The sequence below is a fragment of the Macrotis lagotis genome, chromosome 1 (assembly GCF_037893015.1).
Source record: "Macrotis lagotis isolate mMagLag1 chromosome 1, bilby.v1.9.chrom.fasta, whole genome shotgun sequence".
NCBI lineage: Eukaryota > Metazoa > Chordata > Mammalia > Peramelemorphia > Peramelidae > Macrotis > Macrotis lagotis.
In genome coordinates, this window is record NC_133658.1 from 271,717,219 (window position 1) to 271,733,391 (window position 16,173).

The window sequence follows — 16,173 nt, forward strand, 5'->3', positions numbered from 1 at the left end:
CTTATTCTGTCTCTGAGTCTCTCTCTCTCTCGCTCTCGCTCTCGCTCTCACTCTCTCTCTCTCTGTGTCTCTGTCTCTCTCCCTATCTGAGTCTGTCTCTCTCCCTATCTCTGAGTCTCTCTGTCTCTGTGTGTGTGTCTCTCTCTCCGTCTCTCTCTCTCTGATTCTGTGTGCGTGTGTCTGTGTGTGTGTGTGTGTGTGTGTGTGTGTGTACGCGTGTGGGTATACGTAAATGCGCGCGCCGGGTGTGTTTCTGTGCGAGCTTCTGTAGCTGTCAGAAGCGCTCTGAAGCCGGGTCGGAGCAGCCAGAGGAAGACGGGAGGCTAGAAGAGGACAGCTGGCTCTGGCGGAGCCCAGGACCCATAGCTTGGGGGTAGAAAGGCGAGCCCTGCCCTTGATCCAGCCTCACAGCAGACAAAGACACTGGGCTTTGAGCAGCACTATTTCTATTGGAAATATTGAATGAAGCAGAGCCTGGGGGCGCTCTGAGAGGTCTCCCTACCTTCTGATGTCCGAGGCCAGCCCTAGGACGCCTCCAGCCGCCCGGGACCTTGACAGTGAAAGCTTTTGCCTCGGGGAGGGGAGTGGTCTCCGAGGGTAGCCAGAATACCCAGAGACAGACGCAGGGCGGGCTGGGCTCCCCCGCTGCCTGCTAAGCCTGCTCCCTGTCGGGGGAACAGCTCTCTGTCCCCACCTCTGTCCCCACGGTCCAGGATGCGCCTCAATAGCACCTCACCCGCGCCCCACAGCCGAGCAGAGCCAGGGTCTTTCAGTCTGGAGCCGTCGGAGGGTGGAGTGGGAGACCGAGCACTCCTGGCCCCAGGCTACAGCAACAGCACTGCCAACTCCTCAGAGCAGCTTCTCAGCCCAGACACTGACCTGGACGTGAACACGGACATCTACTCTAAGGTGCTGGTCACCGTTGTTTACCTGACGCTCTTCGTGGTGGGCACCGTGGGGAACTCGGTCACTGCCTTCACACTGGTGCGCAAGAAGTCGCTACAGAACCTGCAGAGTACCGTCCACTACCACCTGGCCAGTCTGGCCCTGTCCGACCTCCTTATCCTCTTGCTGTCCATGCCCATAGAGCTCTATAACTTCATCTGGGTCCACCATCCTTGGGCCTTCGGCGACGCCGTGTGCCGTTGTTATTACTTCCTTCGAGATGCTTGCACTTACGCCACAGCTCTCAATATTGCCAGTCTTAGCTTGGAGCGCTATATGGCTATCTGCCACCCGTTCAAGGCCAAGAGCATCATGTCCAGGAGCCGAACCAAGAAGTTCATCAGCTGCATCTGGCTGCTCTCCTTCCTGCTCGCCATCCCCATGCTCTTCACCATGGGACAGTTCAACGCCAGTCCCGATGACGACCCTGATGGCCTCATCTGTTCTACGATTGTGGATACTTCCACCGTCAAGATCGTCATCCAGGTGAGATTCCTCCGGTTCCCGTTTATCCAGGTCGAGGAAGGGAGAGCGGTTGCCTTCCTTTCCATCATCTCATCTCCAAGTTCCATCCCATTTCTCACCCTCATCATCACAACCAATAACATGCATCTATCCATTCATTCATTCAACAAGCGTTTTTATTTTGTGTTGGTGTATGCTGCGCACTGTGCTGGACCCCGGGGTGAATAGAAACAGTACATATTCCCTACCTTCAATTTCATCATTTCCACCATCCCCATGCTCTCCTCTCCTTCCAGAAAGGAACTTTTCTATTGTCACAAGGAACTAGCTCATCCGTTCTTTTTTGAGGGGAGGTAACTCCAATCTTCACCATAGCTTTCAAAGCGAGAATGCAGGGAGGAGAGGGGAGGGGAGAGTACAGGGAGATTCCTTCAACCCACTTTACTATGTGATTGGGATGGTAAAGGGAGCTGGGGTATTTTACTGGGGTGTAAAGAATCTTGTACAGGAGGCAGAGAGCCGAGTTCAGGCTTCACATCTGTTTAACAAACCTCGTAACCCTCTAGTCTGTCAAGTTATCTTCTGGAACCTCAGTTTCCAACTCTGTAAAATGAGGCTATTGGAGTAGGAATTTCTAAGGTTCTTTCCAAGTTCTCTAAACTTTTCACAAAGTTCTCTTGGTAGATAGACCCTAAAAGGGACAGTCAGAGCTAGATGGTGATAGTCAAGGGCGGTGAAAAGGGGAGGTGGTCTTTGCTATCTCAGTCATAATTACAGACTGAGAAGCTTCCTCCAGTTCCTCTGACACTCCTTTTCCCAGTGTCTGCTCAACTTTCCACAACTTTCCACAATTTTGAGTCTCTGGTCTCTGTGTGTGTTCTTAAAATCAAAGGCTTTCAAACTAGAAGACTTTAAAGAAAACTGAATCCGGTCCCTTCATTTGCCAGATGAGGAAACTGAAGCCCATGTGAGTGAAAGGGCACGTCCAAGATCACACAGGTAGCAAGTAACACTTACTCGGTTCATGGGGCTGCCTCCTGCCAATTCCGAACCGGGAGCCTAGGCTTTGCAGCTTCCTACCCAGCAATCTTTCCTTCCAACTGAGTGAAATACAGGGTGTTGTGGATTCAGAAAGGACGTCCCCACTAATTCTCTCCCCGGATTTCTGCCTAGAGGCTGCGCTAGGTTGTAGCTCCCCAACTGCCGACAGCTGGCATTTCTCCGCTGGGACCTGGAGATACTTTTTCTGTGCTGTAACAAGAGATCTTTTCACCAATTTATGAGTGCTTCCAGTGGCCGAGCTGCCTGAGGAGACCTATTATTTAAATGCAAATTTCGCGCTTAAGTAGAGATTTTAGAGGCTATACACTCTGACACCGCGGTTAAACACTCAGTCCTTTTTGTGCCCCCCTCCCCCAGCCCTTCATCTCTTGTGCCCCCTTTTCTATTTACAGATGTGCCTCACTTCGAGACAGCATAAGTTAGGGCGTGATTATCCCATTCAACAAAAGGGTCTTCTTCCTGGGCAGTTTCCAGGAAAACAAGCCGAGAGAGCAATGAGGAAGAGCAAGAAAATAATGGCTTTATCCCACTGAATATACTTTTGCTTTTTCCATAAACTAGTTCCCAGGGTCGGTCTTTGATCTAGACTTTGCTCAGAAAAGAGCCTTGCTGAGTCCATTAGTGAGACAAGCAGCCACTTTCCTTTGGAAATATTTCAAGCCCTTTCCTTGCCTGTTAATTTCACTTCAACTTGGAGGGTAAACGCCTTTGAACTTCCCAAATAGAGCAAAATTCAATTCAAAGCAACAAAAAGTTCTTAAGCAGTCTCCTTTAATAACCAAGGCACTATGCTGAGTGCTAATTCAGACCACACTAGCTTTAAGTGGAGCTTTCACCTGCGAGTTGGTTGATTTGTCAGTTCATTCACTCAGTAATCATTTATTGAAGCTATACTAAAAGTAAGATCCTGGACTAGGTAAATTAGGAGTTTAAGCAAGTTTACACAGGGAAATAATGTTTATTCACCCTTCAAAATTCAGCTCAAATTTCACATTCTCTAAGAAACATTCCCTGATCTATCCAATCCATACTGATTCAGAAATGCTGTATCAGAACTTGGCTTTTACAATTCAACAATGATTTATTAAAACCCTACCATGTACCAAGGACTGTGCTTTGATGTTGCTTATGAAAAGATGAAAAATGTCGTTCTCTGCGTCTCTACAATCCTGATGGGAGTGGGGAATGAGGATGGGGCACATACACAATAATGAAGTTACCACTTAGAATGTGATTACTATTATCAAAGAAGTTAAACAAACCACATTATATTGTCCTCTCCAATTTTTTAATATTAGTCAAACAAAGTGGCAGTATATAGAGGATCAGCACTGGAATCAAGACTAGGTTTCATGTTGTATCTCTAATACATATTAGCTGTGTGACCATCTGCAAGTCACTTGTTAGTATTATATTGAAACTTATTTTTCAAAGAAACTGCTGATCTGTATTAGTGGAGAGAGCATTTCCATACTAGGAGTTCCCCATAATAGTAAGGTTGCAAGCAAGTCTGGGTTGAGGGGGATAAAACAAACCCAGAACTTCATATTAGACCTCATGACTCTCCCCCAGTACATACTGCATTCCTAGCTCTCCTCTCAAGTACTAAATATCCCTTATCTTATCCTCTCCCTCACTCCTTCCCCACTTATATACACACTAAAGTTAGGAGAAGAAATAAAATTACTTCTCTCTGAAAGTGCCACATTCATTTGGCAAACTCTCCTCTATGGAGTTTCACACCATCCAAATATGGCACTCATTTCAGATCCTGTTATTTACTGTTTCCAAAGTTAATCTTCTATATGTCTCAAGAAGAAATTTCTCACTTCCCCTCTCCACCTCAGTGATAGCCCTTATACTTAGGGACTTTAGTTTATGTATTGGTTCCCTCTCTAATACCTTTACTTTTCACTTCCTCAACCTCTCTAACTCTCAGGATTTGTGGCTTTCACTCCACCCCACAAGGACCGTGATCTAGTTATCTACCTACAATTGTGGAACCTGGATAATCAATAACTCTGAAATTTCTCTACCTGACCATAACTTTCATAGCCATCTGTGCTTCACCTGCTCTCCATCCTCACAGAAATCTCAATTTTTCCCTCCTTACCCAGGTTATAACATCCCCTCCATCCCTACTGTGCCCTTCAGAATTTTGACCCTAAAGTTAACTGGCTCAAATTGATAAACATCCTTTGTCCTTGAGTCTCATTGTCTTATCACTGCTAGTACTCACAATTTAAGTTCCTTGAGGATAGAAAACAGGCTCACCTTTTTATTTGAATCCATAATGCCTAGCACTTAATAAAAAATGCTGCTGATCGTTTGCCCAAGAGCAACTATCATTTGGGGGTGGGGGTATGTGGATAAAGCCTAAGATATGAATTTAATGTGTCAATGCCTATTGACTTTAATTGGGGAAAAAAAAACTTTTCAGGTACACTTCAAAGGACTTTGGCAGCACATTTTTTTTTTTTGCCATTAAACAATCTAACGATTCTTATCTACTCACAAGGAGACAACCTGGTATAATGAAAATGGTGGACTTGATTTCAAGGGAGATCTGGGTTGAAATCTCACTTCTAACACTTCCTAGACTGATTGATAACTAGTTGATTCATTACTGTGGTACCATAAGCAAATCACTTGACCTCTGAGTCCTGGAGAGTAAAAATGAAAATATCTATAGAATCTACTCACCAAACCTCATCCCATAAGTTCATTTCAATAATAAAATGAGATGTATATATAAAGCAATTTTTAAACTTTGAAGTTCTATGTAAATGGAAGCTATTATGATTCATTGAAATAGGTCTTTAAAGACCTTCAAGCTGCTGTATTTCAAAATAATTCAGTTTTATTTCTTTATGGATCCCTTGCAAGTTCAATCTTTTCCACTCATAATTTTTCATAATAGTAACTATTGATATTTATAAAGAGCTTAATATTGTACAAAGCATTTTATGTATAAATTATCTCATTTCGTAAGCTGCTGAGACAGTACCATCCTACAGGTTAAGGGATTTGCCCATGATCACACAATTAATAATAAGCTGGAGACAGGATTCAAAAGTCAGCTATCTCATGATTCCAAATGGAGGATACACCTCTTTATGTATACCAAAATGCTTCTCCCAGACTTCATTCTAGACTTTCTCTCCCATGGCCCAGAAACTTCTTAATCCTGGAAGCTCATCCCCGCCTGGATTTCACTCTTTAAAAGAACCCTCTGCCACCATAGCTTATTCCACTGATTGGATGGCTCTCTTCACAGGATGCAAACAGACTTTTTCAACCCTCTCTTCTCCTTTCTTATTCTTTTATGTATTGTCTCTCCTCCACCCCATCCCACCCCCAATTTGAATGTAAGCTCCTTGAGGTCAGGGACTATATTCCTTCTTGTATTTATATATTTGTTGCCATATGGTAAGTACTATATAAATGCTTGTGAATTGATTGACTGACTTAACAAGATGAATATCTTGCTAGAGAAGTTTTATTTTCTATTCAATAAATATTTCAAAGACTTTCATAGCCCAGGAAAATCTTCAGAATATATTTAAATTGAACTACCTCTTTGACATGGAGGTACTGAAAGTCCTTGCCTCATGTGTTTCTTTCTGAAACTGCCACATTTGGAAATGCAAGAAAGCATCCATCTGAAAAGGCTGCTTTCTCCAAAACACTGCTTGGCAAGAGCAACAGCCTCACAGTAAATTTATGAGATTCAGTCACAGGCCTTTCAAAGGAAAGTCATGTTTAGAAATGAGGTGATTTTTCGATAAAAATCTTGGGCAACTTGGATAATCATTGCTTAATATAGATGTGTATTTAATGAACTATGTGACCCTGGGGGGAGGGAATGGCAGATAGACCAAACCAATGAAGAGGAGTGCTTATTTGATAATGCAACTAGCAATACCTTCTAATTCTTTTATTATAAATGCCTAAGACTCTAAAATTTATGATCTAAGAAATGAAGAGCTCAGAGGGGGAAAAAATATGAGAAGGAAGGAAGGAAGGAAGGAAGGAAGGAAGGAAGGAAGGAAGGAAGGAAGGAAAGAGGAAGGGAGGGAGGGAGGGAGGGAGGACAAAAACAGAATGAAGGAAGGGACAGAGGAAGGAAGGAAAGAAGGAAGGGAAAAAGAAAGGGAGGAAGAAAGGAAGTATGGAAAAAAGAGGGAAGGAAGGAGGGAGAAGGGAAAGATCACTGGAAAGAGAGAATAAATGTAGGAAGGAGAATGAGACAAAGAAAGAGGCAAAGACATGACTTCACTGGTTCTGGAGTCAGGACCTTGTTTTAAATCTTTCCTCTGTCCATACCTTTGTGACCATGAATAAGTCACTAACTTGTTATGCCTCACTTGCTCATCTGTAAAATGAGGAAGTCAGATCAGAAAATATCTTACATCACTTCAGTTATAAATCTATATATGCTCATAATAATATACATTAAGGAATAACTCAAATCCTATAGATTTAATATCATTTTTAAAGTCAGAGTCTAAGAGCTTTCTAGGTATGATCCAGTTTATCTCTCTGTCACTGGGACTGAACACTTCTTTTAAGATAGTCATACTAATTAAAATTCATTCAATAAGCATTGACTTCTATGCACATAATTCTGTCCAGGTTCTTAAGGGTAAAAACAGAAAGGGAAAGAGTCCGTCTCTTCAAGGAGTTTATTTGTGTATTTAAGTATACACATATAATAAATAAATATATGTGCTTACACACATACACACACACACACACACACACACACACACACACACACACACACACCAGAGATATTTATTTAAGGAGCTGAGCTGAAATAAGGATGAGGAGGACTCCAGGTATAGAAGCTAACCAGTCTAGAGACACTCTCACTGGAGGTGAGAGATGAATTGTATGTGAAAAACAGCACACAGGCTATAAAGTACGTGAAGAGCAGTATTGGATAAGATGGACAAAAAGAAATGAAAGACCCAGGTGATGAGCTTTAAATCTCAATCAGAGAAGTTAATATTTGATTCTAGAAGAAATAGGGATTCAACTCTCCACTCTATCTAGTAGTCTCACCTCAGTTCCACTTTCTCCAAATCTATCCAACGTAATTCCTTTCTCTTGCAATATTAACTCATTGAAAGGCAGGATTATCTATCAAGTAAAAAGACTATTTAGACATAAAGTCATAAGACTTCAGAGGTGCCATTACTGTCTATGACCATTGGCAAATTTCTTAACATCTCCAAGTTTCAGTACTCTCATATGTAAAATGAGAATAACATTTGCCATGCCTACCTCACAAGTTTGTTATAAGCACAAGAGAATTATGCAAACACTTTGTACACCAGAGAGTACTCCTTCAAATTGCTATTAATATTATCTCTTCTGGTTCTGAAATTCAATAGGAGACTGCATATTGGTTCAAAGGATGATTTAGAGGAAGATTGAGAGAGGGAGAGAGAGAGAGAGAGAGAGAGAGAGAGAGAGAGAGAGAGAGAGAGAGAGAGAGTTACAATGCTTTTCAATCATTCAGGATTGAATAATCCAGTTTATTGCTTTTTTCACATATTGGCCTGAAACTCAGAAGCCTTCTCTTAATGCTAACATGTCATACTAACCTACTAACCATGTCCTTGGAAAAATTCATTAATCTCTCTGACTGTTTCTTCATTTATGATTTGTGGGTTAGGGTTTGAATGGGTAAGGGGAGTTTGATTAGCTGATTTCTCAGGTCCCTTATGGTTCTAATAATTTATCATCCTTTCCTTCTGCTTTGTTCTCCCAATCTCAACATTGGAGTCAGTTTCTCCCTAGTCTCCCAGATAGATAATTAGTCAAGATTGGGAGACAATGGTGAAAAATCAGTCCTTTTGTCTCCTTGGCCATGGCTCTGATGATTTAGAGAGGGGAAAAATTTGAAGCTATAGGCTGAAGTGTATTTTTTGGATTATCTGTGATTAATCCCTGGTATAGGCAGATGAGAGACAGTTGGATCTATGCCCAGCAGCAAATTTAATGGCCTTTGGGGCAGGCCATGGACCAAAGCCATCTATCCCTCTCCTCAGGTAGTGTCTGTATAAGCTGCCAGTTCCCAGAACTAGAATAAAGAGAACCTGGAAGCCTAGGAACTCATTAGTCCCTGGGCATGGAAAGAAGAAAGCAGACCCAGCATGGATGTTGAATGTTTTCCTCTCCTCCTCTTGGGCATAGAATTCCTGTTGGAGCTGAAATAGAGAGAATTTGCAGTGGATCAAAGGTACACGATGCTAAACAAGAAAACTGTGTATTATCTGGGAACTGTGTATCCTTTTGTGTGATACACACCAACTGAACCAAATAAAACTAGTAGCATAGAGTCATGGGGTGTGGGGGAAGGGAAAATGTTCTAGTCTCAGAATCTAGGGACCCAGCTTCTGGGACTTCTTCTTAGGGCTCCCACCTCTTGGTCTTGGATACATCATTTCACCCATGGAGGTCTTAGTTTTCTCTACTATAAATTAGAGTTGGACTAAATGACCTTTAATGTTTCATCCAGCTTCATTATTCTAAAAGTCTATGATCTCTATGTGATTTTTAAGCCCTAAATTTCTTAGATTCTGATTCAAAGGAGGTATGCATGCACATATATATTTATTTAAATGAAAATGCTACATTTTCAAGTGATATCCTCTTTTGGTAGATTGCTTCCTGATATAATTTGGCACAAGAGTTTAGGGATAGGGGGCAACTAAGTAGCACAGCAGAAACAGCACCAGACTCAGGAGGACCTGAATTCAAATTTGGTCTCAGACACTTAATATTTACTAGCTGTGTAATCTTGGGCAAGTCACTTAACCCCATCACCTCAAAAATTCAAATAAAAAAAGGAGTCTAGGGATAGAAACAAGCCTATGGTTTCAAGACTAAGTGGTGTAATGGATAGCATGCTAGACTTAGAGACAGGAAAACCTGAGTTTAAATCTTTTTTCAGATACTTACAAGCTATATGATCTTAAGCAAATTATTTAATTTCTGCTCTCCTCAGTTTTTTCAACTGTAAAATGGGGATGACAGCAACTGCCTCTTAGGGTTGTTTTAAGAATCAAATGAGATAATATGTATTAGAGTATGCACTTAATAAATGTTTGTTAGCTTTCTTCTTTCCTTTAGGGAGCTCTCGGGTACAGAAACTCCCTTTAAAAGCAGGAACCTTGCCTAAAGTCCTGAAAAGTTAAGTGACTTGTCCACAAGCTTAAATGAAAAAAATTGTATGTGGTACTTGGTAGGTTGTTACCCACCTGCAATCAAGCCAATATGATTAAGTTTTCTCAAATAGCTTTTTCTCATCATTAATTTATTTCAAATAAGTCTACCCAGCTCATGTGTAAGTTATGGTGATTTCATCACAAACTATGATGGAAGACAAACTTGACAAGTCTTTGGGCTAGGTTATCTAGAGCAGCATGTGGCATATGCCCTGACTTCAAATATCCTGGAAGAAATCCATGGTCAGAATTTCACCTGCTCAGAATCAATAAGTAGAATCAATAGAACTGTGAGTTTGCTAGTAAGCAGGTCATTGAGGTCTGACATGATTAAGTATGGACTGAAGATGGCTAAGATCTTTTTCCACATGAAGAGCAGAAAATTGTATAGTTCCAGTTTCCAGTAATTTTGCCATACATTATTTCAGTGCTGATGACTTGCAGCACTCCATGTTCCTGCTTCTTTTCCTGCTATGACCTACCTTGGAGAATCCAATCATTCACAAATTCATTCAAACATTTATTGAGCATATCCCCAGCATAGTATTTTTGCATGAGGTTGGGAGATTACAAAAGAAAACTGTCTACTATTGGCAAACACAATTTCAGATAATACAATATTTATGAAAGTAAACTAGAGAGAAAATACAACTATGAACTAGGAGTTCTGGGTTCAAGTACCAGATCTGCTGCTAACAGTGACAATGAATGAGTTGCTTACCCTCCTTAAACTCAGCTGATTTGGGATGATTGATGACTAAAAAGAAAAAAATTCAGAGATAAGAAAGCAACTATTCCACTAATCTCCATCTGAATTTCTTTGATTTGCTGTATATCAAATCTCTTAATTGTTTAAGTCCATGGTTGTTTCCCAAGCTTCATACTGTCACCTCGTATGAGCAAAGGAATGGATAGAAATTGCAAAGAGGAGGATTTTATCTTAAGATGAGGGAAAAGTTCTTAACATTTAGAACTATCCAAACATAGAATGGGCTATTTAGAAAAGTAGAGGATTCCTCATGACTAAAAGCTATTCAAGTAGAGGCAAGATGACAGCTTATTGGGGATATAGTTGATGGAATTCTTAATCAGATATAGATTGAATTGGATGACTTCTGAGGTCCCTCCAGGTGATGATGACATTCCATCATTCACATCCCAGTCAATCCTCTGATGGTACTTGTCTTGCCTGATTTCAGTTTGGGTTTCGCAGGAAGCACAGAGAAGGGAAATAAGGAGCATGAATCTATTTCTTTCCAATAATTTCTAAAAAGATGAAGAAGAAGAAGAAGAAGAAGAAGAAGAAGAAGAAGAAGAAGAAGAAGAGCAATAATGGATGGGGAAGTCCTTTGTATTTGCAGAGGTTATAAAGAACATAGGGATGATTAATATTATGTAGACTTCTGAGGTATTTATTCATGTATGCTAATGTAAATGATGATATTAGTGTAGTGGGATATTATGTAGTCAATGTGCTACCTGGTCTATTTTTAATGGATTTGCTTATGTGATGACTAAGTATCCAAGGTGATAGAGGAGAAAAGATTTGTTCTTTCAGATAAGTTGAAATCTGAATAACAGAAGCTAAGAACTGACTAGTTACTTGATGGCAAAGATGGTGTGTGAATTTTTTATGCTACTGTTAAACATAAGTCTTGTTAAATATAAGGCAATCAATCAAAGAATTTATTAAGCCTCTACAATGAACCAGGCACTATTTACGCCAAGTGATGAATTGATTTGGTAGTTAGATAGTGGTATTGGGTATTTTCAGTATGTCCATTCCTTCATTATGGTGGAATGCAATATTAAGTCTTCCCAAGGTAACATATGGAGTCCATCGTTGGAGATCTTAAAGGGAAAAATAGATGATCAATAGTGTTAGGTGGTTTTAACATTTAGCACCTGGAAGCAGTAGGATGAAACAAGGTCCCTAGATCTATGATTTGATGGTTCTATTCTAGATGTTAATATCACAAGGAAAAGAGGGCAAGAGAAGGTAGGCAGATGAAGACAGTGATCATCAGGCACTAGTTTTTATTTTTGCACGCTAGAGAAGCATGGCTTTCACTACTGGTGTTTAATCAATCAATAAACATTTATTAAGAAATTATTATGTGCCTATCACTGTGATAAGCACTGACAATCCCTTCCCTCAAGGAAGTTACAGTCTAATAGAGGAGAAAACATGAAAATAAATATATACAAAGCAAGCTAAATATAGGATGAATAGGGAAGGCATTGAAATTAAGAGGAGTTAGGGAAGGCTTCCTATAGAAGGTTGAGATTTTTGATTGGGATTTAAAGGAAGAAATCAGTAGACAGAGGAGAGGAGGGAGTACATTTTAACCATGGAGAACAGCCAGAGAAAATGAGAGATGGAGTGTCTTATTCATAGAAGTAAGAGGCCTTGCGAGATCTGCATGTTTCAGAAAGGCCAAAACATTACCACTTCAGACCCCAGTGGAAGCATCAGCATCCTCCCACCAAAGGACTTCCCAGACCAAAGGCTCTATTTTGTGCCTATCATCCTGGGCATCAGTCCCTACAGAAAACTTACCTAAGAAGTGCTTCTGCAACCCCTACCTCCTTAGTAGTCACAGCTACTAAAGGTCCAGGAAAGAAATTTATCTTTATCAGAATCCTTGGCACTGTCAAGTGGTTCTTAATACCATAAACAGATACAATTTTTAACAAATAGAAATGAAATGATACTAAAGGAAATATATTGCTATCCATTTTATTGCTGCGCCCTAAAGATAGCTATGCTTTTCTATCAGCATTGCAACTCATCTTCCTATAATTCCAGGGATTTTTAACCTTTTTTGCATTATGCATCCTTTTAACATCATCTGGAGAAGTTTATAGACCTTTTCTCAAGTACTGTTTTTAAATGCATAAAGTAAAACACATGATATTATACAAGAAACTAATTATATTGAAATAGTTATCAAAAAATTTAAATGATTAATATACCTCCTGAATTCTATACACTACTTTGTTGAGGTCCAGAGACCACAGGTTAAAAACTTCTTTCTACATGAATGCTCTCTCTATATATTAGAATGTGAATTTCCTTAGAGTTGTGATTATCTTGCATTTCAATTTCTATTTCCAAGGCTTAGCATAGTGTTTTAGCACATAGTAATCATTTAATAAGTGCTTTTTCATTCATACTGTTAAGACAAAACTTTATAATTTTAAGGGAGGAAGAAAGGAGATATAGGACTTCATTACAATGGAACAGTCCAGCTACATGGTTCAGGTAATCCTGGCTCTCTATCCCTGTGTGCCTATGAGCATATTCCTCCTATTTTCTTTATGTTGTATTCTGGGATGGACTTGGTTCCAAACTTTGCTACAAATCTATTCAAGGCCATGGAACCAGAGAATGCTAAAGAAAATCAGGGTGATGATCATGAGGTCAGTTAAAGATACATCATTTGCATGTCAGTATCAGTGGTTTGGAACCTTCCCAGAAGATTTCCATCATTTGAGTCTAGGATTCTTCTATGACTTTCCATTCTACAATTTTAGGCATCTATGCTAGGATTCTATTCTAGGATTCAATAATGACAGCCTTAGACTGTAACCAGGAGCCCAATTTGTGTCTTTGTCTTAGAGTGGAAATCAAGAGGGGTTCCAAAATCACAACATTTCAGAACTAAAAAAGGGCCTTAGACATTATCTAATCCAACCCTCTCAGTTTACAGATGATCAAACTGAAATTCAATGAGTTTTATTTTAGAATAAAAGAATTTATCTTGTATTTAATAAATTCATTTGAGTATTAAATCCAAGATTGGTAAAGTAGGCTCCCAGGAGATAAAGGCCTGAAAAAATGATCAGAGCATAAATTCCCTCATGAAGAATAATCATAGTCAGTGTAAGGAGAGCTTTCAAAATCTATAATGATACAGTTACAACTCGAGATTCTTTTTTTAGAAAGATTTTATTTATTTTGAATTTAATAATTTTGGGGTGGCTAGGTGGCACAGTGGATAAAGCACCGGCCCTGGAGTCAGAAGTACCTGGGTTCAAATCCGGTCTCAGACACTTAATAATTACCTAGCTGTGTGGCCTTGGGCAAGCCACTCAACCCCATTTGCCTTGCAAAAAAAAAAAGAATTTAACAATTTTTCCCTTAATCTTGTTTCCCTCCCCACATCCCACAGAATTCAGTCTGTTAGTCTTTACATTGTTTCCATGGTATACATTTGTTCTAAGTTGAATGTGATGAGAGAGAAATCATATCTTTAAGGAAGAAAAAAGTATAAGAGATAGCAAAATTATATAATAAGATAACTAACGGGTTTTTTTTTTAAATTAAAGGTAATAGTCTTTGGTCTTTGTTCGAACTCCACAATTCTTTCTCTGGATACAGATGATATTCTCCATTGTAGATAACCCAATATTGTGCCTGATTGTTACACAGATGGAATGAGCAAGTCCATTAAGGTTGATCATCACCCCCATGTTGCTATACAATGTTCTTCTGGTTCTGCTCATCTCACTCAGCATTAGTTCATGCAAATCTTTCCAGGCTTACCTGAATTCCCATCCCTCCTGGTTTCTAATAGAATTATAGTGTTCCATGACATACATATATACCACAGCTTATTAAGCCATTCTCCAACTGAAAGACATTCACTTAATTTTGAATTCTTTGCCACCACAAACAGGGCTGCTATGAATATTTTTGGGCAAGTGATATTTTTACCCTTTTTCATCATCTCTTCAGGGTATAGACCCAGTAGTGGTATTGCTGGATCAAAGGGCATACACGTTTTTGTTGCCCTTTGGGCATAATTCCAAATTGCTCTCCAGAAAAGCCAAATGAGTTCACAGTTCCACCAACAACGTATTAGTGTCCCAGATTTCCCACATCTCTTCCAATAGTGATCATTGTCCTTTCTGGTCATACTTGCCAGTCTGAGAGGTGAGGTGGTACCTCAGAGATGCTTTAATTTGCATTTCTCTAATGAATAGTGAGTTAGAGCAATTTTTCATATGACTATGGATCACTTGGATTTTCTCATCTGTAAATTGCCTTTGCATATCCTTTGACCATTTGTCAATTGGGGAATGGCTTGCTTTTTAAAACAATTTGACTCAGTTCTCTGTATATTTTATAGATGAGTCCTTTGTCAGAAATACTAGTTGTAAAAATTGCTTCCCAATTTACTACATTTCTTTTGATCTTGGTTACAGTGGTTTTGTCTTTGCAAAAGCTTTTTAATTTAATGTAATTAAAATTGTGTAGTTTGTTTTTAATGATGTTCTCTATCTCTTCCTTGGTCATAAACTGCTTCCCTTTCTATAGATCTGACAGGTAAACTATTCCTTGATCTCCTATTTTGCTTATAATATTGTTTTTATGTCTAAATCCTGTATCCATTTTGATCTTATCTTGGTATAGGGAGGTGTTGATATAATCCAAGTTTCTGCCATACTAACTTCCAATTTTCCCAAAAATTTTTTCTAAGAGAGACAATTCAAGATTCTTAAGCTCTACTAGTGTAGTTAAATTTTTGTATTACTTTTCCAATTACATGTAAAAACAATTTTACATTCTTTTTGAGTTCCAGATTCTTGCTCTCCTCCCTTCCCTGTCATTGAGAAGGTAAGTAATTTGATATGTTATACATGTGCATTCATGCAAAACATATTTCCATATTATTCATGTTGTGAAAAAAACACAGGCCCTTCCCAAAAAAAACACTAAGAAAAATTAAGAAAAATTTTTTACAAAGTACATTTGATCTGCACTGAGATTCCATCAGCTCTTTCTCTGAAGGTTGTTGGCATTTTCATCCTAAGTCATTTGGAATTGTCCTTAGATCATTGTATTGCTTAAAATAGCTAACTCATTCACAGCTGATTATCTTACAGTTTTGTTGTTACTGTGTCCAATGTTTTCCTGGTTCTATTCACTTTTCATCAGTTCATATAATTTTTTATAGGTTTTTCTGAAAGCACACTGGTCATCATCTCATATAGCACAATAGTTTTCCATTACAATCATATAGCACAACTTTATTCCCCAAATGATAGACATACCTTCTATTTCCAATTCTTTGCCACCACAAAAAGAGCTGCTCTAAGTATTTTTGTAAAAATAGGTCCTTTTTCTTTTTCTTTGATCTTTTTGGGGAGAATCCTAGTAGTCATATTAGCTAGGTTAAAGGGTACATACAGTTTTATAGATACAAATACAAAACGATTACATCCAAATTGCTCTCCAGAAAATTTGGATTAATTTACAACACCACCATTCTCACATGCCCTCCAAAATTCAACTTTTCCCTTTTGTGTGTGTGTATATATATATAAATATATATATATATATATATATATATATATATATATATGTTACAGTATGACAGGTGTGAGATGGTACCTCCAAATTGTTTTCATTTGTTTCTCTAATTAATAATGATTTAGAGTGGTGTTTTTAGAGCTT

At 39.1% G+C, this 16,173-nt stretch overlaps 1 protein-coding gene across 1 annotated transcript in view; it reads left to right on the forward strand.

Moving 5' to 3' along the window:
- The first annotated feature begins 223 nt into the window (after positions 1-223).
- NTSR1 (neurotensin receptor 1) overlaps positions 224-16,173 on the forward strand; it is a 133,284-nt gene continuing 117,334 nt past the window's right edge. The window contains exon 1 of the mRNA XM_074210429.1: positions 224-1,431. Within this exon, the coding sequence (XP_074066530.1) occupies positions 715-1,431 (717 nt within the window). The 5' untranslated portion in view covers positions 224-714. The remainder of the gene's footprint in view (positions 1,432-16,173) is intronic.